The 26,827-nt window shown below is 36.1% G+C and overlaps 1 protein-coding gene across 4 annotated transcripts in view; it reads left to right on the plus strand.

Annotated features, from left to right (window-relative positions):
- ITFG1 (integrin alpha FG-GAP repeat containing 1) overlaps positions 1-26,827 on the plus strand; it is an 86,812-nt gene that overhangs the window by 27,564 nt on the left and 32,421 nt on the right. For all 4 annotated transcript variants that reach the window (XM_075161242.1, XM_075161244.1, XM_075161243.1 and 1 more), the window contains exons 8-10: positions 777-861; positions 17,373-17,467; positions 25,769-25,941. In XM_075161242.1, the coding sequence (XP_075017343.1) occupies positions 777-861; positions 17,373-17,467; positions 25,769-25,941 (353 nt within the window). The remainder of the gene's footprint in view (positions 1-776; positions 862-17,372; positions 17,468-25,768; positions 25,942-26,827) is intronic.

Below are 26,827 nucleotides of genomic sequence, written 5' to 3' on the forward strand. Positions count from 1 at the left end.
TTTTTCTCATCTGTGTCATTATAAATTATATGTCAAGGTAACGATATATAGTCAAACATCTAACTAACTGTCTCCAGAGTTTCATCTTCAATAACATTGAAGTCTACAAACCGAACAGGACATGAGTAAGCAATACAGATAACTATACATAATCTTACTTGGCTATGAAAACTTAACATTTTAAATGGTTTTGTTCCAGTTGTGATCCAGTCTACGATAAACAAGGATCCAGCACTCCTCTTTTGTCTTTCTGATGAAATATTGGAACATTGTTTTCTGTAGGCCTAGGTTTTAATAATAGATGATTAAAACAAGACCTAAACTAGGCCTAATGTAAAATCAAGTTATTTCCTAATTAGGAGGAAAATCAGAAGCTATTTTTAACAGGTGTGCAAGTGTGTTTTTATATATTACATATATCTATAAAATCACATGTCAATATGCATAAATGCACATTAGTATTTATGATCACTTAATTATGATACAGATTATGTTGTTGAAATAACCCAATCTCTTCCTTGTAACACAGCAAAATATATGGACAATTTTATCTGAATATTACTGTTACTGGATTTCCATAAGATTCCATAACGGATTAGAAATGCAAAAACTCAGTCCCAATTTTCAGAGAGTGCATTTTTTTCCATAGTTGAGATGTCTCTCTATTATCTACTTAAGCGCTTTTTTATTGATGTGTATTTTCTTTCGTTCAAAAGTCAAATTTTATCACTTAGTCTGCAGTTCAGTTTTTCCATCATCTTTGTCCTGTTTGGTAGGATGGGAACTTCTCTAAAGCTGGAAGAAGTAAGGAAATGCCTAGTGGTGTGGAAGTTGTTGGACAGTCCGTGTTTGCAGATTTTGGTGAGTTTTATTCTTCTAAACTATCCTGAGTGTTTCTTTCTTGTTCATATTTTGGTTAGCTACTCTAAATCAAAGAACAAATAAAGATGTTTAGCTCTAAAAGTTTTTTTTTTTTACTTTTTTCCTTTAAGGTGTTATATCTATTTGACTGTAAATCTTGAAATATCTGGGAATAATTATTAATAAATTCAACTAAATTCAACTTGGCTAGCCCAGTAGATTCTGCATCACATGTTTCTACTTTTGAATGCCACACTTAAGGACTGTTGCTTTGAGGCGTGGTACAACGCTAAACTTACTTTTATTAAACCTGTGTTTTGTTTGTCATGATTTTGGGTTTTTTCCGTACCTTGTTCAGAAGATATGATTTAAGTAGATGTTCATTAATTCTTCACTTGTACAAGCTAATAAAGCCAAAATGTAAATGAATTAAAATTACTTGAGTAAAGATTGATGAAACATGGTAAAATCTTAATGGTTGTAATTGAAAATTCTGGAAGGCTTTTGGACAGAAGAAAAATTTAATTTATATGTAAATCTATTTTTGCAAGGGTTAGTGAAAGCCTGTATTTTTCTATTAGAATATACTTTTTCAGTCAATTGTGGCTTATCAATGTGTGTGTCATGTTATGGAGAACAAGAAATGTTGGTTTTGTAATCAAAAAAATACTTTTTTTCTGTGCACTAAAGTAAGAATTTTGCAACCCAAGGGGAAGTGCTACAGGCCTGATTCTGCTGACACTATTGAATATAAATAACTTCTTAAAGAACTAATTTACTATATTTATACAACACGCTTGTTAATTGTGAGACTGAGCCTGTCTTTAAATGTTGTCAAATGGTAGCCTTATTGCATCATTTTGGTTTAAAATCTGTTTTAAAGATTAAGTGATAATTTTTTAAATTAAAAGTCAGGCTCTATATATAGACCCAGAGTCCTATTCTCTTGCTCTATGCTGCCACTTAGAAGTATTCGTAAGAGTTCTAGCAAAGCTGTTTACTGACATGTAACTAGAAGACACTTCTGCTGGATAGTTAATTATCCTTAGATCCTTATCTACAACTGTGGATGGGTTTACAGATCTATAGTAAATGAAATAAGGTAGAAGCCGAACAACGCTGAATAAATGTTTAACACAATTTCCAAAATCTTTGTAAAAGCTTTTGTAAAATTTTTACTGTTTAGCTACAAATATAAACACTTGCGTATATAATATCTGAAGGAAAGAAGAGAATACTACGGTTTTTGCAGTTAAAAAAAAAATTAATTTGTTGGGTTTTTTGTGACTATTTTCCAAGCTGATGTTCTGAATAATGTGTCTTAATGGGTACTAAGTAGAAATCTGATTTTTAAAATTTTTTTTTTTAATGGTGGCAATGTGGAAAGCAATCTTTATGTAGGATAATTTTATCTCTATGTTAGGTAGCTAATGAGCCCAAATGATATATCGTAATTCTAGAAATGTATCATAATTAATGGAATTTTAATAAACCCGGGGATATTTTTGCAAAGGGAAGTGGAACTGTTCAAATGTTAAAGTTAAAATTTTGAAAATGTGAATAAATTGAATGCACAGTGATATAGCAGTGCAGTACACTGTGTGGTTTTGGTACAGCCAAGGTTGTGAAAGACAATGGCCAGTATAGCTAGCTTAGCCGTGGGGCGCTGCTGTTTTGGAGTTCCATCACCAGTTGTTTAATACTCTGCTCTGCGAATTATCATCAAATTCATAGGCAAAGCACTAGTGTGAGCACAATAGTGGAGCAATCTTTATAGTAAGGATGAATACAATGGGAGAAAATGCGTGCAGGGACTTAAGAAATGCATGCAAATAAATGTAGGGGGACAGCATATATGGCAAAGTGGCTAGAGAGGCTCGGAATAATCAGTATCATCTATGGGAAGAGATGCTGTCTTTTCAGAAGCTGACTTTTTGGAACTGGTTAATCTGAAAGATCTCAGCCATTTCATCTCTAAGAGAGAACATCCAGCGCAGATCTTGCAGTATGAGGGTCTTCTTCCTCTTCCTGAACAGCTACATACACACCATCATCTTTATCTTCATTCCAGATCACTCAAGTTTGTCCACAGTGAAGGATGGGAAATGGTTTAATGGTCTTTCTGCCCATTAATTTTCCTAAGCGAGTGAAAAGAGTGCTATAAATGTATGTGTGTGTTTTGATAGAGGAACAAAGTTCTGACAGCTACAGAAATACTTATAACTATGATTTCAAATTTACTATTTGAGTAGTATTACGACTTTAATTAATCTTTCTTCTGTTGTAACAGTGGGTAGGAAATTGAGTAGTGCATCAATTTTTTTTTTCATCCTCCCAGCATTAATTTAAGGTAATCAAGACAACAAATAGTTATTTTCTCATTGAATAAATTTTTAGAGAATATTGAAGTGAATATGTTACTAAAACAACATGTATGAGTAATGAAGGGATATAATTCTAAATTCCATGTTATTTATGAAATGCAGTCTGAAGGAAGTTGAATAATACCCCACCACCATCAAAAAATCCTACCTACCTATAGCGAAATAGTTCTGTGTAAGGGTGGCTATACAGTAATCGGTAGGCAGAAAAAAAGTTTTAATGCAAAGGAGGGTCTTAGCTTAGTTCTGCTTATGCTCATTTTCATTCCAGAATTTTTTGTTCTGTACCAATCTAACAATAAAGAGGCAAAATCTCACATTACTAGAATAACACTGTATCAGAGTAACTACATTTACCCACTGTACTATGTCTGCATATGTTTAGATACTTCAAAAGGTAGTCATTTATCATACAGATTCTGCTTGAGGTGAGCTGAAGTTAGAGAAAATGCCTTACTCGAAATGGTTTGCCAGGCTTGATCATCTGCTTTTTTTCAGTTTTCTGTTTCAAAAATGATGAAATAATGGTTGTCATAAGTCAAAGGAAGTTAAGGTGTGATGGTTTGCAGTTTGAAACAGTAATTTGGCTATCTGTAATGGGGCCTGACAGAGGTTTCATTGCACAACAAACCAAAACAGCACAATAAAGATGTGAAATGAGATGAATTAGAAGATTGTGCTACCTTCTACCTAAGTAGCTTTTGCCAAACTGTGTGTGATACACTAAGCAGAACATACCATAGCGCTCTCGCTCTGCTCTATGCATGCTGCAAGCATCTTCACTGTTGGCACTGGGATACAGCTGCCGTGACTAGAAGCACATTCAATATACAGTCACAAGCCTGTTACATTCTTATTTCTCTGTTGCCTGCCTCTATTTTCTTCCCCTTTCTTGACATTTTCTGTCATAGTTGATGTGCCAGTCTTGCCATTCGCTAGAAGTTTCAAAGGATTCCATATTTCTCTGTGCTCTCACTCTCTGCCACTTCTCATTTACTTAACCTTGTGCATATTAGGCTCTGGAACGATGTCAGGTCCAGACATGAGCTTGGGAGTATGTTACTTGTGCTGCCGCCTTCTTATTTACACCCACCTTTCTATTTCTACACTGTTGCACTCCTGCAGTTCAAGGTTCTGATTTATTGATTACACCTACATCTTAGCAAAACATGTTTTGTTTCAAAAGATGACTTTGTCTAACATTATTTCCTGCTTCCAAAAGTTTTATTTGAAGTACTCCTTCCAGCCATAAGTATTTACCTGTCATTTGAAAAAAGGAGGGAGTTTTGAATAAGATCCTGACTGAGAACCTCCAAAGGCAGCTAATTTTGGCTAAGGTTTCCTTTCTTAAACTAAGCAGGTTGAACAACAGCTATCAAGTAGAAATTATTTAGATAAGTGGAGCTGGAAAAAAAACAACAATTAGGTGACTCATGAGAAACTGTCACAGATGTTAGTGTAATCTTAGCACCAACTGTTCCTGAAGTACTCAAATAATAAAGATTTTTTTTTTCCATGAAAAAGATATGCAAATGTATGTTTGTACACATCTATATATTTGTATCTGTAAGGTGTACTACATTTCTGTATGTACGTATGTGTGTATATATGTGTGTGTATTCTAACGGAAAAATATGCAAAAGCAGGTGTGTATATATATACATTTATGGTAATACAGCAGACCTTAGACTTTATGTCCAAATTGGAACCTCTAAAATAAGTAGCACTCCCCTCTGTTACATGATAGCAATGATTGTCCTTTGGTCAGGTTAATGTACCAGGAACAATTGACAAATTTATATTGCCCTTTTAAAAATAAATCAGAAATGCTTTGTGACATATTTATTACAAGTGGCATTTCAATTGATTAAGGTGAGCAGAGCTGGGCACTAGAGAATTCTGCACTTATTTGGCTGACATATTTCTCCAAACAAGTCAGAGCTCTCCATTATTACTTTTTCTATTCTTCTCATGTCACTATGGTAATTGCAGTGCAGCGGTTGCTATAGCAAAAATGATTAATCCTCCGTTGTTGTTATCTGTATGCTAGCAGAGGCTTTTTATAAGATCTGCTTGTATGGTCTTTAGAGGAAATCATAGATGTTGGCTAGAATTCTGATAAATAATTGCAATTATAAAGAGTTTTAATAATTGTCATTTGAAATAGTGGAAAATTTTGTATTTGTTAAAGAAACTTAAGGGTTTCAGTGGGACACTGAAAACGACAAGTATTTTTTTTTTAGTAACGAGATGAATGTGAATCATATTTTGGACACAGAAACCTGCTATTTTCTTCCTATATTCAAGATTAATGAAATATGTCTTTAAAGTAGTGATCCAGAAGCAATTAGCATACAATATTGTGCTGTTTATACAGTCCATTAATTCATTTTTGTAGGAGTGTTTAATGTTATAGCTGCTCTTCAACTAAGATTGGTTCAGTTGGTTTAGTGGTGATTGATAAATCATCCTTTGTGATACCTGATCTAAGAATGCTAAAGTTTGATTAATCAGTCACTGATTTTGCTTAGTTAAGGCAAATAAATTTGTTGCGGCCTGTATGTAAAGAGAATAAAAAATAGCTTGTTGAAACCAAACTAGATCATACTGTTGATAGTGTCCTCATATATTCGAACACTGTGTTCAGTTTTGGACCCCTCACTACAAGAAGGACATGGAGGTGCTGGAGCGTGTCCAGAGAAGGGCAACGAAGCTGGTGAAGGGCCTGGAGCACAAGTCTGATGAGGAGCGGCTGAGGGAACTGGGGTTGTTTAGTCTGGAGAAGAGGAGGCTGAGGGGAGACCTCATCGCGCTCTACAACTATCTGAAAGGAGGTTGTGGCGAGGTGGGTGTTGGTCTCTTCTGCCAAGTAACTAGCGATAGGACGAGAGGAAATGGCCTCAAGTTGCGCCAAGGGAGGTTTAGACTGGACATTAGGAGAAATTTCTTTACTGAAAGAGTGGTCAGGCCTTGGAACAGGCTGCCCAGGGAAGTGGTTGAGTCACCATCCCTGGAAGTATTTAAAAGACGTGTAGATGAGGCGCTTAGGGACATGGTGTAGTGGGTATGGTGTGTTGGGTTGATGGTTGGACTCAATGATCTTAGAGGTCTTTTCCAACCTTAATGATTCTATGATTCTATAAGTAAATACAACACAACTCTTACTTTCTCAAGATAGCATTTAGCCAACTCCACCTCAGTTCTTTATCTTTTACTCACCATTTGTTTTCTTAGCTGCTGCTGAGCCTTTACCTGGTGGTCTTCCCTAATTTATGAAGTCTATGTTTACTCCTATTATGCAAACTTGCTTACTTTTTGAGACAGCATGGATTGGGATTGTTAAAGTTCTATGCAAGTCTTTTAGGGACCTGAGCTCGAATTTTTCTCATGTTTAAAATCCAGTTATCCACCTAATAATCCTAAGACAATCTTTTCTGTTCTTCTCCCTACCAAGTAATTGAACTGTTTCATGTATGTTAACTACTTGTATGACACATGGTAGAAATGATCGTTTTTCTCGTAGGAAATGATAGCTCATTATTGCCAGTTAATTATGTTTAACAGGATAACAGAGAGCCTAACCTTAGGGGGTTTAAGCCATTCATTGCACTACAAAATGCATTTTGGTGAAAGATTTTTGTTTAAAGTAGACTTTGATTATCCTGCAGCTGATGATATCTTAAATGCACTGCTTTTCTGCCTGAAGTTGCATTTCAATTTTGTAGCTTTTAGTTTTGTGTATCAATTTAGTTTTAGCATATGAATTTCTTTAGGTTTTGCCTTCTCTTCAGGATCTTGCATCCTCAGATGTAGTAGAGCTATGTATCAAAAGAAAACTTTAATGATGCATTTCAGTAAATAACCCCTTTATAAAGCAATTGTTTTTTGAGCCCTGCATTGTGAAAATGTACTAGTGCTCCTGTAGTCAATAAAAGGATTTTCTAGGAACCTTAAGATGCAGGAAGACAATACTTCTTGTTTGAAACGTTCCGCATATGCGGAAAACTGTTCTTACTGTGATCAGTTTGGTTAAAAAAGATATAAAAGCTGATAGTAATAAAGAATTCTGAGTGACTTTAGATAAGGAAGAAGTTGCTTTAGTAACAGATGCACTTCAGTTCATCTGAAACAGCGGTGCAGAGACATACCAAGTTAATTGCCACTTGTGTTTTGAGTCTATGAAAGTGTATTCAGAGGCTAACTCTGTCTTATTTGTTAATTGGTAACCAGCAATGCTGTTCAGTGATACCTTTTCATTTTAATATTAGTCTTACTTTTTAAATTTCTATCATTTTTGACAGTTCTTTCTAGAAAAAGATCCTGTATTTTGAGGTTTAAGGCCATACCTATAAGTGTTACTCCCTTTTAAGTTTAAAAACAAAACAAAACAACAACAAAACACAACAATAACAAAACCAAACAACACTGTTTCCCATCCCCTTGCCACTAAATGGTAGCTGGATACAATTGTACCAATGGTGGTATCGAAAATCCAAGAGATATTTGTTCTAATACAGTTCTTGTTTTCCCTGAATTTGCACAGGGTAAATAATAAATAATATAATGAAGATATAGTTGGGATTAAATCATCTAATTTTGCAAGAGCAAAATATTTTAGAGCATTTTGGCATGTCCTGGCACCCGTGAGAGTGCTGTGTGATGGGCTGAGACTGGCTGGAGCTACAGCCTTCGAGGACGGGTGTTACTCGGTACTCTTACGTAACTTTGTATGCATTCTTGACTCCCTGCAAACACTAATTCTGTTACTTCTTTCTCTCCAAGTCTTTGTTACGACTTGGATACAGTGAGATATTTTTGTCCACTTAGTTTTGAACCTTGTTCCAAAGCAGTGTCCATGGCGGGGGGGCAGGACAGACGGCTGTTTCTCCTGTTTTGCCAAGTTCTTTCACATGTTGGTGACAAATGGTAACATCTCCTGGAAAAAAAAATTGATGTTGCTTCATACTAATTTTTGTCAAAGGGGCTTGTACATTAATAATTCCTTTGCTTTCTTTCCAGTAATAAAATTAGAGGAGTGGTGCACGTGCCACTTGCTTATTTATTCTTTGTTGAACAACTTAATGTCTTCAGGATTTAATTTTTCTTTGACAATGTTCATGGTTAATATAATAAGAACTCTCAACCGAAAATTTGGTTGCACAAGTGGCTTTCTTTAATTAGTGTTATCCCCTTCATTTGTTAGCATGTGAAGGTTTGATGCCATATGAGCTTTCTAAATGTGTAACATTAGATAATTCCAAGCTGTGTAGTTTCTGTTTTAACGGTATGAGATAGTTGGAACTAGTAGTTTTCAGCATAAACTACAACAGGAATTTTGGTGCTGCTTCTTGTTTAGTGTGCAGAGGGGTTCTCATTTTGGATTTAATCTAATTTCTTTTTCCTGCTTGGATTCCAGTTAGTACATTTGATACGGTCTTTCCATTTAAGATAGAAGACCACACTGTTGGATCAGATGCAGCCTGGAAGTCTCTTTGTGCAGTTTGCTAGCACGCTGTGTTTAAATGCTTTTCTTGCAGTGGAGGTGTGAATATGGATTCTTCGGAAGGATATAGACAGACTTAAAGTCAGAACTGATTTAGTGTGAAGGAGAGTGTTATAAGGATTTCTTTAATGTTTACAGAAGTTTGAATCATCTGCAAAAGCTCTTTGCATCTGTTTTTTGAAGTTGTGATTCACATTTTCTAAAGCAGCTGACACAAATTCTTTTAATAATGTGTAATTACCTTAGTAATTTATGATAATTGTCTCTGTCATGACCATCTCATTGAACACCTAAACGCAGAGAGCAACAAAAGAATTCTAGTAATTTTATTACTTCAGAAGATAAATTTAAGATAATCAGCTTTCAAACAAACCTTTATTTTGTTTGAATATCAATCTCAGTTGTACTGGTTGTAGTCTTCTTGCCTGCCCTCGAAGGATATTGTTTTGAGCACTACCATAACAGGGCTTTTTCCTCCTTTTCTTCTTACTGTTCTTTAGAACTTTAAATGAAAGGCTCATGGCAAAGAATGAGAACTGTGCAAAGCCATGAGGGAGAGATGTGAGCAAGCTATATGTATGGTGAGATAAAAAGCATATAAAGCTTCATTAGGATGTATTGTATTAAGAGATGCCTTATACTTATTTGGACTTTAAATCAACAGCAGAGAAAAACTTTTTGGCTTTTAGTGTACTATGTGGAGGACGTTTTTTTTCTCACCTTTTTGAAGGGAACTGGGAAAACTGTACTGACAGAAGGTCTGTAATAATACAGGGACCACGGCTAGTTCAGAATGTGTGTTCTCAAGAGAGAACAGTAGGTTTTCAAGGCCTGAGGACTCCATGGTATATGAAGTGTCTTGCTTTTATGTAGCATCAGGTTTAGAATTATGAAAGCTAGACTGTTCTCACTGTCTTAGCCTGCATAGTTAGCTTATTTTTATTTGCCAGAAAACAATCTATTTTTGTTTAACACAACTGTAATAAGTTATAATAATCAGTCTGTCATCTCAAAAAAAAAAGTTAATTCAATTTTTGTTTTTAAAGGAGCAGAAGTAAGATTACACTGCAGCAGAACTACATAGCTGTTTAAAGTAAAAAGATTTGGATCATACACCCACGAAAAGCTGTTTTGCTCTTTGGGAAGAAGTTCACCATGTATGTAACCTTTTTTCTTGAAGTGTGAAAGGACTTCATAATTCACTAGCAGTCTTTTCTTAAAAAAAAAATCAATTTGATAGTGGAGGGTTACATTCTGTCTTTTTTCTGTTGTAGGGCCTGCTGCCTATTTGCCTATTCAGCCTAGTTACTTTATATATTTCTCCTTAATTATGGATAGATATAGGTGATAACTTAATTATCAGACAGAATTGACCAAGTTCCTTTTTTCCCCATCACAAAAGGTCTATGCCAATGTGAGACGATAATCCAGTTGGTTCAAATTGAAAGGGCTAAAACGGAATAGACCCACTACAGCAATTTCTTAACTGTCAGAGCTGAAATACAAACTGTAGTGTCACCATTACGAATTAGCAGACAGCACAACATCTACATGTAGATGTGCAATTCAGTGAGATGCTAGGACCTCAGGATCAATGAATCTCTCGGAGTAACCACTGAGACGCCATTCGCTATTTGTGCATTTGTTTTAAAACATGTGCTTATGCTGCAGTACATTACCATTGCATTTTGAACACACAACACTTTTTAATAACATTATGTTGTTCTGAATCTGATTTACAAGTTGTTTTCTGCTTTCTCCTGCTCAAATTTACTTTTAGAATAGATTGAAAAGTTTTGAGCTATGTTTTTTTGCAAGTGTGAACATTCACAATCAATGTTAAAGCTTCAGCTGCAAGTAATTTTTCGCATACAATGTCTCTGTGTGAGGTGTGCTCCCAGTGATCTGCACAGTCTGTGTCTTTGGGTTACTCTTGTTCTGGATTGGATTGCTAGCACTTTGCAGACATGGGCAAAATGTTGGAAAGGCGGCTTTGTGTCCATGGCTTTTCTTTGAAATACAGTGAACAGGCAGTTGTAAGTAATGATTCTCACATGATTCCTAGATAGCATAAGACTGCTAATTTTGTCTTTACGTGTTTTGACATAAGTACAGATTTGCAGCTGATGAGTGTGTGGGACTGTTCTATTTCTAGCCTTTTCCACTGCCTATAAAACTTGATCTTTATTAACCATGTAGTTCTTTAGTATCACAGTCAAGTCAGAATCGTGTGTTGAGAACATGCTAGCTAACAGTTGAACTTTTATTTGTATGTCAAACATGCTTTGTTGAGCAGTGCTAGCAAAGGACATTTGGAGTTTAGAGCATGTCTAGCCATATCTGTTGCTACAAATTACATTGAAATTACAAGCAAGGATAACCTTGAGATTTCCAGCAATTTGAACTGAGATTGTTTAAAATCCGTACAGTAATAGAAAGATGGACTAGTAGACCTAGGAGCTGAGTGAAGACTACAGAGGATCTCTAAAAACAGATTTCCTAAGTAGGCCTAGGATGAAGTACATTAGTAAAGACATGTTATGCAAGGTATTTTTTTTTTTAATCTGAAACTAGTGCACCTTATTTCAGCTGGTCTGATGGGTTCATCCAGCCATTGTCACCAATGCATATCTCTGAATGTTATGTCACCTCTGAATATCTAATTGCACTATAGCAAATGTGCTGATGACACTCCTTTTAATTTCTGTCGTCCTCCTCCTTTGTGGAGGAATTTAAATTGAAGATTAGAGTTTAAAATTGAAGAATGTTAATTTAAATTGAGATTGAAACCAAGCATGAAGATGAGAAGAGTTAGCATTGTAGGTCCAAGGTAAATTTGTTGTTAGTGAGATTGAACTCTTCTGTGAGCAACTGCTGGGGTTTTTTTTGTGTGGTCTTAAGATCAGTAGAGTTGTGCCAAAGGTTTGTATTTCAGTGGGTCTCTCCCAAGGTGGGAATCACATAAGGATTAAGAATAAATTATTTTCTTTCAAAACTGCTGTATCAATTTGTTGGTTTCACATAGTACCTTTGAAAAAGCTTCAGAAATACAGGAAACATTGCATTTCTGGTTATTACAGATGAGGACAGTATAAAATGGCAATGGATAGTGAAACAGGTTCTGATTTAGCATGTGCTTAAGACTGTTTTTGGGGGAGGTTTTTTTCCTTGGGCTTTTTGAACAATGATTGATGCAAGATTTGCATTTAAATAAATTATTCTACAGTTTTAGCCAATATTCTAGGTGGGTTTTATACTTATTTTATGTTTGTCAAAACCAATAAATACTGCAGTTGATTTGTAACGTGTATTACCTTTTTTTGGCAATCTGATTTTTCTTCAGAAAATTGCTTTTGATCAAATAACTTCAACAGTAAAAGATGGATCTGCACATCGTAAGATGTGCATTAGAAATAAAAACTAGAGAAGAAATAAGAGGTAATAGTATGATAGAGGTGAAGAATGTTGGACTTTCCTTCTTTTGATTGCTACTTTTCTGTAACACAGTATTTAACTAATTGTGGGTTTTCTTAAACTACTCTGCTACGACTCAGAAGATATTCTTGTTTTATTGATGTCCTGTTTCCAGCTACATTCTCATTGTTGGTGCTTCACTTTATGCCTTTTAAGTTCAAAATTTGTTTTGCCTGCTCTACAGTACGAATATGTACCTAACCCTTTCTTTTGGATGAAAAATGCTACCAGTTATGAAGCTCTTCAATGAGGCAGATTTATAAAGTGCCCATTAGCACGTATACTGTAAATGTTACAAATGTTTGTTGGAAAGTTTGATGCTCTAGTTGTTCCAGCTTTCCTTTCCTATGTTCTTCTTGGTCATTGTGTTAGTCAGCAATAATAGGTACAATTCTCATTCGCAGTGTATAAAACATATTAATTTTTAATTATGTCTAAATAAATACCTTATTTTCAAAAATAATCTTTTTCTATGTGTTAAGCACATAATAGGTAAAATACTTTCAGCTGTACTTTAATAATCCAGAATGACAAGTAAATGTCAGGCGGTAATTTCTGTGTAAATCAGGTACCACGTCAAAAGCAACATATGAATTATTGAATTTTTTTTTTTTAAGTGAATACAAAATGCATGGAAAACTCTACACTTAGGAGCCACATGAAGAAGTTTCAAAGGACGTGCTTTTATTTAGATTCTGCTTTCTAATATCTGCTTTTGGAGTTGGTCGTTTTTCCGTGCTCAACTGTGAAGGCAGTTCGGCAGCATGTTAGAATCACAGAATCATAGAATCATTAAGGTTGGAAAAGACCTCTAAGATCATTGAGTCCACCGTCAACCCAATACCACCATGCCCACTACACCATGTCCCTAAGCACCTCATCTACACGTCTTTTAAATACTTCCAGGGATGGTGACTCAACCACTGGGCAGCCTGTTCCAAGGCCTGACCACTCTTTCAGTAAAGAAATTTCTCCTAATATCCAGTCTAAACCTCCCTTGGCGCAACTTGAGGCCATTTCCTCTCATCCTATCGCTAGTTACTTGGCAGAAGAGACCAACACCCACCTCACTACCACCTCCCTTCAGGTAGCTGTAGAGCGCGATGAGGTCTCCCCTCAGCCTCCTCTTCTCCAGACTAAACAACCCCAGTTCCCTCAGCCGCTCCTCATCAGACTTGTGCTCCAGGCCCTTCACCAGCTTCGTTGCCCTCCTCTGGACACGCTCCAGCACCTCCATGTCCTTCTTGTAGTGAGGGGCCCAAAACTGAACACAGTGTTCGAGGTGCTGCCTCACCAGTGCTGAGTACAGGGGCACGATCACCTCCCTGCTCCTGCTGGCCACACTATTTCTGATACAGGCCAGGATGCCATTGGCCTTCTTGGCCACCTGGGCACTCTGCTGGCTCATGTTCAGCCGGCTGTCAACCAGCACCCCCAGGTCCTTTTCCTCTGGGCAGCTTTCCAGCCACTCTTCCCCAAGCCTGTAGCGTTGCCTGGGGTTGTTGTGGCCGAAGTGCAGGACCCGGCACTTGGCCTTGTTGAACCTCATACAGTTGGCCTCAGCCCATTGGTCCAGCCTGTCCAGGTCCCTCGACCTGGACACTGTTAAACACTTATGAATCAATATTTATGTGGTCCAAGCTTATCCTTTCCTTTCCCTGCTCCTATTTTTCTACTTTCTCTGATGTGTTGGTGCTAATTCTTACCTGATTCCACAGTGAGCCATTTTAGAGCTAAAACAGCTGGTGGGAGCCATGCACTTCTGAGGAGAGAAGGAAATGAAGTGCTTTTAGGCAGCTCAGCATCCTGAATCACCTCACCATGTGGTCACCTTTAGTTGAACCCCGCAGCCTATATCACTTCAAAATGAAGTGTCATACTGTAAAGCCGTAGTTTTGTAGAGCCATATAAAATGGATTTTATTAAAATACTAATTTTAAAATACTAACTGATTTAAGGATTTGAAAATTTACAACGACACACAAACTTAGCTTAAAATGTAGTTTTGGACATCTATGCCTAAGACAAATGTAATTATACTAATTTGTTGGACTAAAATGTTTATATCTCATTTCTTTGTTATCTTTAAATTCAGCTGAGCACCGTGTGTGTGCGGGGGTGTTAGAAGATTAGGGCTTGATTTAAATTTTTTTATTTCACAAAACCAAACAAAAGCCCACCCAAAAAAATCCCCCAAAAAACAACACCAACCAAAAAAACCCCAAACCCAACAGTCCAGTATTCATAAGATAGTCACCATCCCTGGAAGTATTTAAAAGACGTGTAGATGAGGCACTTAGGGACATGGTGTAGTGCGTATGGTGGTGTTGGGTTGATGGTTGGACTCAATGATCCTAGAAGTCTTTTCCAACCTTAATGATTCTATGATATCTCTATCTGAAAAACTTTTGGAGGGTGGATACAGCAATAATTTGAGATCTAGGTGAGCTTAAGAATGGCCCATCAGACTCCTTGTCTTCAGGGTTTTTTTTTGACAAAATTTATTTTAAAAATAAACTTTTTTCTTAAAACTGTGCTATAAATTTCCAATAGATTTTTCTCTTACAAATTTAATTTTTTACTATTGGATTCTTAAATATATGTTACACAGAATTGAAGAGAAATTGCAGCTGAGCCTATAATAAAAGTTACATAAATGGTCCTGTAGGTTCTGGTCAAAGGAAATGGGGAAACTGTCCTTCTAATATGGAATATGTATCATGTTATTTTCAGTTGCAGGGCAAAGGTATGTTTTTTGATGCATATTTACCTTCTATTCATTCATTGATCGTACTGAATTATTTTAATCAAATCTTACTCTTAAACTTGTAATTTATCTAAAACACTTGCATCTGGAAGATGGTGGCTTCGTATCTAATTATGTGAAAGTTACATCCTTCTTACTGCCCTATAGTTTCATTATTCTTCAAAGCTACGTAGGTTGTTCTTGTCAATATACTGCAGTATTACTGAACATTAATTACCAAAACTATCAAACTGAGTTATCAGCGTAACAAGATGAATGTTTGCAATTTAAGTAGAATCAAACATTTTATATTCTCCTCTGCTCCATAGCATAATTTAAAATGAGAACGTCCTTGTCCTTGTCCCTTTCTAACTAACAAAGAGCAAGAAAAGAAGTTAGTATTTGAAGATTCTTTCTCCTCATGCGTTATTGAAAATCTTCTAAAATGACTTTAGACTGAAACTTCTGTAGGAATGTGATTAGAAGATTAGGGTTTAATTTAAATTTTTTATTTCACAAAACACTTACATCTCTGCAACTTAATTCTGTTCTAGCAAAGCCTTCAACATTTCCATAGCTTACAATTTGCGAATTAAACAGTTTCTCCCATTTTAAGTTTAGAAAAAGACTGCAGTCTAAACAGTATTTTATTCTAGTTCATGTAAGCAAAAATGAAAGTGAGCAACATGTTTTAATTGTTTTTCTTGAATGATGCAGAATGAAAACAAACGGCTTCAAAAATTGGTGCTGATTTCAGACTGGTCAAATTCAATAGTTGCTATGTTAATTTCTCTATTCAGTGGTAATTTCCTTTCCCATCTCTTTGGATGCAAACTTACTGGATTTCTATCACCTAGGCTACTCGGCAAATTGTTTATCCTTGATAACAGAGCTGCCGTGATAATTTGGGCGGGGTTTAGTGGTGAGGTAGAATAATTCATGAGGCAGATGGGATGTAGGAAGCCACTAAAGGTGACTGTTTGGCTTTATCACTTGGAGATATTTGGAGAAGTCTGATATTTTCATCACTCCTCCTCCCCCTTATAACCTTACTTTCCATCTCCTGACTTCCTTACATAATAAGGGAAGGACCTAGAAAACTTAACTATACATAGATAGGTAAATACACACACACAAAAAGGAGGTTCAGCTTCATAAAAATATAATTTGGCAGGCTGAGAAAGCATTTCTTATAGTATGGGTAAAGTATGACGGAACGTTTAGGCTGTGGTCAGTGGCATATTGGGAAATGAATAAGAGATTCAGTGACTTTCGCAGATGATCTAGTTTTTGCATATTAACTAAGGAGACTTCGTCAAGCAACTTTACAAAATCCACTTAAAATATTAATACCAAGCTCCTCAGAACTGTATGGGCTAAGGGCCAATTTGGAAAAATGAACTTTTTTATTACAGTATGAGCTTTGATTGCATAGCCTGGGAAAGCAGATTCCCTGAAATTTTCCTGGGTTGGGACATACGGTCTCTCTAGCAAGGCAAGTGTGGTTATAATCAGGACTTGGCAGCGGTAGTCATTAATGCAGCAGTTCTAGCTGCTGGTTTTTGGCTGCTTACATTCAACTACTACTCTGTTCTTCTGTCTCAGCCCATACAAGGTAACTTGTGGTGGCTTATCTCTTAGTAGGAGGGCAGTGTATTTCTGAGTATGCTAGGCAGGGCTGCAAGGTCAAAATGTGAACATAAGGATTTCTCCTGGAGTAGATAATGAGCAGTAAATTGATTTCCCCCCCCCATTATATGCTCTGTGTGTCAGAATTCTAGACACAAATAGACATTGTTTGTTTAAACATTAAAAGGTCATTATTCTACTAAAGGTTTTGGGAATACATGGATTAAAGGTGCTTGAAGAACATTTTTGAAAACCTGTAAATTATTCAGGTTTGCCTAATTCTGTAAGCCTGGAATGTATCAGCCATTGTGTTAGTCAACTTTCCAGTGTTGTTGTTTATCTCTTAATATGGGTTAACATATTACATGTGAACTCATGACAGCACAGGATTTTAAAACTAGTTTAGAAAATTAAATAAGTTTGTATGGTAGATTTGTGATGGTAGATTTATATAAAAGTTAGTTTTCTTCCAAATTAAACACAGGGATTGAGTAAATTACTAAGCACTTACTTTTCTAAATATACTACATTATCATCAGAAATAAAATTTAAAACTTTCTGTATATTATGGGTCAAGATGAAAATGCATCAACAAAGACAATCTTCAAACAAAAGACCCGAATTAGATGATTAGGTTAAGGATTTTGAAAAGGTCTAGTTTATCTTATGTAATTTTTCACATTTAAAAAAAAAAAATATTCGTAGCTGATTATCTCTTGCAAACAGGGTTTCTGATTTTGCAAATACAAAGCTGACAGTCTTTTTTTCTCTTTGACAGATGGGGACGGACAAAGTGAACATTTATTACCAGTCTGTGAAGATAGAAAATGTCAAAAAAGTGCCATCTACTTAACTAAGCTAGGATTGGATCAGGTATTGTGAGTTTGGAATTGCAAAGACAAAGGAAAATACTGTGCTTTATGAAAGAATATGAAATAGGAAAATTATTTTTCAGGGAAGAAAAATGAAACTTCCTCACCTGTAATTATTGCAGATAAGAGACTTTTATTTATTTACTTATTTATTACCTATCTAAAAAAATATGGATTTGGTGGAAGAGGTTGCATACCTAGAATTCTATATAAAGGATAATTCTACTCAAGAAAATTATGGATGTTTCTGATGAGTCACTTGCTTGATTGCAAAACAGTGCATTCTAAGCATCATAACTGCCCTAGCACAATACGACAAACAAGGTTTGTGTTAAGAATTGGAAAGAGATCTAGTTAATTCAAATAAGCTTCTTCAGTTTAAGTCAGGGAGTAATTTTAAAGTTAAAAAATATATATATAAAAATACACACACACCTACACACCCCACACACACCCACACCCACCCCAAGTTGAACCAGCCCACAATACACACCCCCACCCCCCCACCCCCCACAAGTTGAACCAGCCCACACCTCCTATCTACTGTGTCTTTGATTGTTATTAATTAAGTAAATTTCCAAATGGTATATGAAGATTTGTTTAGGCTATTTATCTTCAGGACTGGGTTTCTATTAAACTATATCAGCTTTGTTTGTTCACAACACTACTTGTTTTGAGAGACATGGTCATAATTCATACAATAGATTACTATGTATTCATTTATTTTAAAATGTGTGCTAATCTGTTTTAAGTATTTACAGTGCCCTGCTTTGTAATAAAGTTACAGCTTACAATAAATTAACCTAATGTTTGTTTGATGCCTTAATAAATTTTTTTACTAAATTCATATTTAGCAATGTGAACCTAAAGGCCAAGGTGACCTATAAAGTACATACTTATAGCTGACAGCACTGTAGTGTACTTACAGAAATTTGTAATGTGTGCTATACATGTTTCTAACCAGGTTATGAATTACTGAGTATTCATTTACTGACCAAAGTAGAAATTTTTTGTGTAAGTAGTACCCGCTCTGATCTATATTTCAGAATTTATAGGTGAACGTACTGTTTCCTCAATGAACAGTATATACTTTGTTAAGGTGCTTCTTGTTACAGTCTGCAGCACAATTTTATAGTGTAGATTTTCTCATTTAAAGAATCAGAATTTCTGGACAGGCTATAGCATACTTTCCTACTAGCGAGAAAATCACTCTATATTAGAAAGGAAAGCACACAGTTACCAGTCAGTTAAGGAAGTATAACCAGGATGGAATATACCATCCGTGTAAGAAAGAGTAACTAACTCTAAATTTGGTAATGTATCTCTTTCAACCTTATAATCTTGGCATCTCTGTTCTTGGAAAAGTATGTTTTCCTGTGCAGACTGTGGTTGGTTGGTTGTGGGTTGTTTTGGGTTTTGTTTGGTGGGTTTTTTGTTTGTTTGTTTTTTTTTTTACATTCTCTGTGAACACAGAATAGAGGCAATGGATTATAGTGTTGCTGGATACACAGTGTTACAGTAGAGTTTGATTTACAGGTCATAGCCTTTGTATAAAGCAAGTGGATGCTCAATTCATGATACTTGCATTGCTTTCTGGTCAAAGGGGAGAATGCAGGCTTTTGATAAGTGTGTTACACTGGTTATATTGCTGTAACAGGCTGCTTACATTTCACTGCTGAGTAGTTGGAGTGCTCTTATGTCAAAAGACAACTGCTCTTTAGCTCTGAATTTAGTTCCTTACTCTTGATAATATAAGAAATAAAAGACATTTGAGGTCTTTCTGCTCAAGTAAATTGAAGACAAATATTCTCAATGAAAGTAATTTCACTGTAGAAAATCAACCACACACAAATAGCATGTACCACTAAGAGATGCAAAGCTGTTACTTGACAGTAGCGGATGACTGGGCAGTGTGCTAAAGAGAGGTTATATTATCTTTTGTTCATGGTATGTTTCTAGAAGGAAGTGATGCAGTAGTGGCAGAGGAAGGTGTGGGTCAATCTGCATAATATCAGAATTTTGCCAAAGTAGGGTCTTTTATTGTAACCTGCTCTGAAGTAACATTGCATGTAGACAGTTTTTCTGTTCCTTCATTATTTCATTTTTTTGACAGAGGTCAACTATTTCATTACCAATACACCAGATTTTTAACATCCTACTTCTGATACTCATCAGTATATTTAATTTTTATACTTAATTTAGCAATTTCACTGTGTGGTTTCAATTTTAAAAGAACTTCCAAGAAAATGACATTTGAGTTAAAAAATTAGCAGCCAAATATTGTCATTTTATTTTAAAAAGTGAAGAATCCAACAGACTCCCATCCTGCTAGAAAAAAAGTATTAAAAAGTATTAAGGGTTACTTAGAAACTTTAAAGCCATTTTCTCTGCATATTTTTAGAATGACTTTTTAATTGAAAATGACAGTATCAAATGGCATGCAATAATGACTTGTTCTGGCCTAACCTTTTTAAAGAATTATATGTAGAATATTCTTTTCTTGCACTCTTAGACTCATCTAGAGGTGGTGGTGCTTTTTCTTCTAAAGCATTTTATCTTTTCCATTCTGAAACAGTGGAAAACATAAGTATCTTCATTCATACATCTTCAGTTTTTCCCATGTGTTGCATGTTTTCTTCAGGTAGAGTTCTATTCAAACATGTTACTTCCCATATTTATTTGGAAGTGGAATGTTTTAGTTTCATTGAATTTGATCATTGTGAGATCAGATGACCCAATTTCTGAGCTTTGACTAAATAAGCTAATATTCACGAGAAACGGCAACAGACTAGGATCAATTCCTTTTGTTTATTCAATCACTTTACAATTTGAGGGAAATGAGCCCTTGTGGTGCAGAATGTGTTTCAACAAGGGGATGGTGTCCCTTGTGGAACAGGTAGGCAATTATAGGGAATCTATGGGAAACTGAGAGATTGCAAGTCTATTATTGAAAACATAGAAGATGCTATATATCCATTATCTCTATTCAGTTTTTGCTGTAGGGTTTTGGGTGGAGGGGTGTTAGTGAAGAGTGTAGCTAAGCCTTTTTTTTTTTTTTAAAAAAAAAAAAAAACTTACTAATCTTAGATCTGAAAGGTCACAAATTAGATGGCCGTCTTACAAAAAATACTTTGTCTACGGTAACTGGCTCTGGTTCTGTCCTTTCTGCTTGCTTGTTGTGACATTTGATGAAACCAAATGAAAAACAGTTAACACAGTTCCATGATAGTGTATGATGCATTAGGATGAAATGCATAGCGATCAGAAATATGCATCTGTAGAATTTGTGGTTCTAAAAATTATGCTGTGGAGAGGCATGCAATGGCATGTCAGGCTTTGGATTTGTTCTGCTAAGATCTTATTTGATGTTTGTCAGTCTGTAGTATATTTCTCATGATGTCTTTGGCACAGCTGGATGACTACTGGAAAGCCAAGCAGATCTAGGAGAATTATTCCAAGGATGATCTTTCACCATAGGTTTTTATTTATTTAATGATTTAATCTTTTTAAGTATTAGAAAAATCTCGATAAATTTTCTTCTTTTGGATGATGGAGCAAAACTAAAGGCCAACAAAATACATACAAGTGACTTAAGGAGATACAGACTTACTAAAATTTTAAAAGAATGTGAATGTTTCCATAGCAACAGAAGAATTGCTGTCAGATCTGAAGTCGCATCCCATACGCTGTTTCAGATTGTGGCAGGTGTTAGGATACCTCAGATTTCTTTAAATTCACCTGCAATAGCTATAGACTCATCTGCTAGCTGATTCAGATCTCTCATCTAGATTCTGAAAATTAGACTGAGTTCTCCTTGAAACTTGTTTTAAAGTCCCTGGTACTCTTCATTGTAGAAACTCTAGATACTACGATATTCTTAGAGATGACTAATCTTTCTTTTAATTTTGCCACGTATTCAGTATAATTTTTCATTTGTTTCCTAAGGCAAACAGTATTATTTGAGTCCCTTCATTTGAGAGTTTCTTTGTGGGCTTGATGATTCTTATAACCTTTCTCTGTACAACAGAAAGGTTATAGCTTTATTCCTCTTATAAATCTAGCAGCTCTGAAGTAGAACACAGCAGTGCGTCCTACAGCAAACCACAGGTCTTCGTGGTGTCATTCTCTAGGCTAGAGAGGTATATTTGACAGCATCGATTATCAGCTGCAGTTGGTCACTGTTAGAAGTTTTTCCTCGTTCCTCTATAACATTTTAAAGGGGAGGGGGATTGCAGCTGCTGTAATTTTTGTAAATCTCAGATTCTACAAGATCCTCTCATCATTTCTAAGTTGCTTGTCTTTCTCAAAGCAGCTGTGGGGCTGTAAGCCACATTCCAGCATTGAAAATATGACTTTTACTGCTTTGGTTACTTTTTTTCTGTGCTGTTAAATCAATGTTGGGAATTGTAGTCTTCCAGGCTTTGAATACCATAAGTTAACAGTGTAATGTATTTAGTAATTTACTTAGTTAATTTTTATGCAGTAGTGGCTACTCGACTGTATATGGAATTCAGGTGACCTTCGTACGCACTGAAAGCCTAATGCATCCTGAAATCACTGGATTTATTTTTTATGTGTAGCCGAACTACAATGCACATGTACAATAGAGGGGGAGCCCCCAGGGAAAAGGACTTCTGTTGCTGTGGCCACCCTTGATACTCATCTTTCTATAGGATGGGATAGTGTTTGTCATAGAAAGGAGGTGAAACTCTGGCATTTCCAGAAAAGGTATTGGCCAAGAGTGGGCTACCAATTTCCAAATGCTTTCTGACTCACAGCTGGCTCCCTGCCTGTGTTAGGTGGCCTGGAAGTGGGCAGCTGACTGGATGGGGGTTTGTGCTTCATAGGTTTCTGTCCATAGTTTAAAAATTGAGATGTGTTAATCCCACAGTTCTGGCTCAAAGACCTGTTAACAGGCTTTAGAGAAAAAAAACGCCTTTCCTAATGTATAGAAGAATGTGAACTCTGAAAGAAATGAGCCCTTTTCGAGTTAAGTGGGATGAGTGCAACTAGTTTTAAATTTTTCTCAAGTACCCGAGATCTTCTTCAAAATGGAAAAGATACTCTTTTCACAGGGCAATAAAGCATTCTCTCTTCTAGTTGTTGAAAAACAAGTATTTGAAGAATTTGAAAACAAATTTTAAAGCACTTAAATAAAGATATTTTTCTTACTTTAGTCTACAAAATCATTAATTGAAGGAGTAAAAATATCTATATAAATGTTTTAAGTAATAACATCAGTGGTGCTATGCAATGGAATTTAACAGAAGGAGAAGAAGTAAATCTTCGATTTCTCTGAATTTTATGTGTTCATTTAAATTTTCTTTTAGAAACACTTACTCCGTTTTTCAACCTGTTTTTCCATCTGAGCTAGGTAACAGAAATCATATCATCAGAAAACTGCAAAAAATAGCTTTATGCGTCCTCTTTATAGCCACATATTTCTGTTTTAAAGTAGAAAAAAAGATTAGTTTTAGTCTTTTTCCTGTTAAGATAGTAACAGCAAACATGAAGCTTAAAGTAATTGTCTGGATTAATAAATACAAAAGAATTAGGAGTTTTATATTATTGACAAACATATTTTCATTTTTTGTCTTCTGTACTGAAGGATATGTCCTGAGGCACATGAACAATTTAGAATTCCTGTTTAGAATAGAAATATACAGAATGAGTTTCACCAGAAGTGTGGATTACTGTGAATTTAAACTATCAGAGTAAGTTACGTGTGGTGCTAGAATGTGTTCTGGTTACACATCGAACAAGACTGATGTTTGTGAAATGTTCTACAAATGCTGTTATAAAAAGTCCCACAAGTGGTTCAGTGAGATGGATGAATCTTACTCTGTGCCGTACTTGGTGGCAATAGGTGATGTTTCTGTGTTGCTCACCCATTGTTTTATATCTCTGCATTTCATTGTAGACCTTATGATTCTAAAATCGCTTTCTATGAATCACTCTTTGAGTAGAGTAAAAACAGAATACAGATTCGGATTTATGCCTAAAAATTCATTTTTAATTTTGTTTCTTTAAAACAGTGTTACCATACATGGGAACATCTAGAAAGTATATGATGGATATAACTGGATTCTATTGCAATGACTGTGTGAATGGTACCATGTAAAGTAAAAACTGTATTATATTTCATGGTTCTGATTTCAATCAGTGTTTTTCAAAATTACAGTATTTTGCAATAATACTGTTTCATCTGTCTTCTGCATGACAAATAAGTGCTAAGAAATCTAACCCTTTGAAAAATTTCCCTCGGGTTGAGTCTTTTTCTTGTTTTCTGTTTCTTTCCTTAGATTTTTCAAACCTTTAGCAGCTAACAGTAACTAAATAGGCATGCATACGTTGGGGGGGAGGCAAGGGTCAAAGTATGTTTAATTTCAACTTTGAGTTTTCATCAAGAGTGTTGTAGATCATTGTTGCAGTTCAAATGTCGTCACTTACACAGTGACTTGTCGTCACTTACGCACTTACTTGCACTAAGTATATGCAGTGTCTGGCAGAACTGTTCCAGGCTTCTAAGCCATCTGTGATATCCAAACAAAGTTGGCCTTAGTGCACTTTTTTAATAATTTTGGGGGCTTCTCTAATATGCGTGTGGTTGTATGTAATCTCAAGGGACCAGTCCACGTGTTGCACGCAATTGCCATGTGGCAGGAATGTTGTTGATTACTGGACAGTGAGGGAGTCTCTCCACAGCAGGAAATGCTGCTGTCAGGGATCTCATTCTGGTTCCTGAAATAGCTAAATTAAGGCTTGGATGAGAGACATTTAAGATGCTGTTAAGTGCTTTTGACGTTGGTGATAGTGATCCTTTAAGATGGCACCCTTCTGTCCTTTTGAAGGCATTGTCAGTTGACATATAAAGTTACTTTTGGCTTTAAAAATGGCACTGAATTTTCTGTAGCATTGAAATGTTAACCCTGGTGCTTCAGCTTCGTACCAACTTGTGAAATTACTTTGATTTTAATTAAGATAAATTCCTATTTAGCACCTCTGCAGCACTTTGTGGAAAGTAAGTGCAGATACATTCTATTTCTCGACCTGGAGAAATTATACTTTGCATTTTTTTTGTACTTTCAATTTGATTCTGTAATCTTAATTTCTTATCAAACAGTTCAGTATCTGGTGCTGCTGGGGAGATAGAAGGGGAATTGAAGCTCCTGAGCTTCTAAATATCCGTGAATAATAGAATCATTCAAGCTGAAATGAACCTTAGGAGATCAGCCTCTTGCTTTAAGCAGTCAACACTGAATTCGGACCATGTTGTTTAGAGCTTTGTCCAGTCAAACTTTGAAAACCTCCAAGGACAAAGATTCTGCAACTTCTCTGGGCCTCTTTCCTAGTTTGATTATCATCATCATAGTGAATCTTCTGTTTGTTTATCTCTAAACAAGGTTGGAACCTCCCTTGTGTCAGTCTGTGACCATTGTCTCTTGTTCTTCTGCCATGTATCTCAGTAGAGAGCCTGGCTCCATCTTCTCAGTTATCTCCTTGCAGGTATCAGAAGGCCCCTATTAGATCCCCCCTAAATCTTCTGTTCTTGATGCTGAACAAGCCCTGTGCCCTTAGCCTGTTCTTTGAGTAAATACTCAACAACTCACCATCTTGGTGACCCTTCTCTAAATGCACTCAATAATATTCTCAAATCTTTCTTGAACCTGGGGCACAATCCTGGACACAGGATCCAGATGCAGACTAACTAGTGCTGAATAAAGAGAAATAATCACTCGCTTCAGCCAGCAGGAGTATAGGCAGCAGTTACAGTGCAGTATGCTCTTTGCTGTCATAGCTGCCACACAGCTTTAGCTTACTGTTTACCAGGACCCGCGCATCTTTTTTAGGAGAGCTGCTACCCAGCTGGTCAGTCTCCAGCCTGTACCGCTGCAGGGGTTTACTCCCCCCTGAAGGGCTTCATGGTTTCCTTGATGGTTTGGCTTATCTACACTTAAGGATTAGCACAGATTCCAGTCAAGCCTGAATTTCAGTGAAGTTGTTCCTGAATATCTCTGTACACTGGACACATTCCAAAACACGGGTCCTTTATTCTTACAACCTTATCTATTTTTTTCTATATTTTTTCTATTTTTTTAATTTAGTGCATAGAAAAGACTTCAAATTAATTGTTTCATTTGGTGACAGAGTTAAGAAATAATCCTTATTTCCTCTTTGGAAATTTGTAAATGGTTAAGAATCCTGATGCAGTGAAGAAATGTCAGCTGTTTTAAATAGAATTGTTTAAATAAATAAAATGGATTTCCTTACCTAGCTGTTCTTTTTTTGTTTTATTTTACAGTGGATTCCAGTCTTGCAAGACTTCAGAAATAAAGACACGCTGTGGGGCTTTGTACCACATCAAAATGACAAATCTTCAACAGAAATTTCATTTCCAATTACACTTCATATTGGAGATTACAATATGGATGGCTACCCAGATGCTCTTGCTATACTAAAGAATACATCTGGAAGGTAGAGTATATGTAAACCTAGAAATAAAGACTATCAAATGCATGTTCAATCATCAGTCATACAAATTACTAATTTTAGTGCATCTCATTCATTTTATCAAGTGAACAAGACTTGATCTCTGCTAAGTGTTTCCCTTTTAAAAAGGTATGCATTTACATGGTATATTCAGAATGCATAATTGTATAGACTCAGACTGTGACTCTTGGTGGGGAATTGCACCGAGGAGTGGAGTATGAAGTACCATTTTAGGTGCCTCTCCTGGATCACAGGAGCTGATTATCTCTCCCTTTCCTTTTCCTTCATCTTCTGTAAAATCCTGACTTCAGCTTTCAGTGTTGGCTAGTAACATCAGGCTGCTGAGAGCTGGGGAACCTGTTCCGTGCTGTCACATGGAGTGAACACTGATTGGTAACTCTGCTGAAAAATGCAAGTGTTTTGCCCCTTTTGAGAACGAGGAGTTTTAGATACACCTAATAACTTCCCAGTGATTTTATATTGTCCAAATTTAACTGAAATAAATAAACCCACCCACCCAGCCCCAAAAAAAAAGAAACTTCTAACCTTTCCTATTAAATTTGTCAGTGTAATCTTTCTCCTCCTTTTTTTTTTTTTTCTTCATTACTTGCTTTCCCAGTACTTTGCATTGCTACCATCTGGTGTTAGGTGGGAGAGGGCATGTCGTGATGCTTACAGGGAGACTATTGCACATTGAGGAGTTAGTGATCCACATAACAGTTGACCTGAGTAGGTGTACGCCTATGCTGTTCTGCACATATCACTTGGCTGCAGGATGAACTTAGCCAGCTAATCGTAACGGAGAAGCCTGTAGGCAGCTCTCACTTGGCACCTGGTGATGATACCACTGGCATGTCCTTGTCTTTACCTT

This window comes from Calonectris borealis, chromosome 12 (genome assembly GCF_964195595.1).
Source record: "Calonectris borealis chromosome 12, bCalBor7.hap1.2, whole genome shotgun sequence".
Classification (NCBI taxonomy): domain Eukaryota; kingdom Metazoa; phylum Chordata; class Aves; order Procellariiformes; family Procellariidae; genus Calonectris; species Calonectris borealis.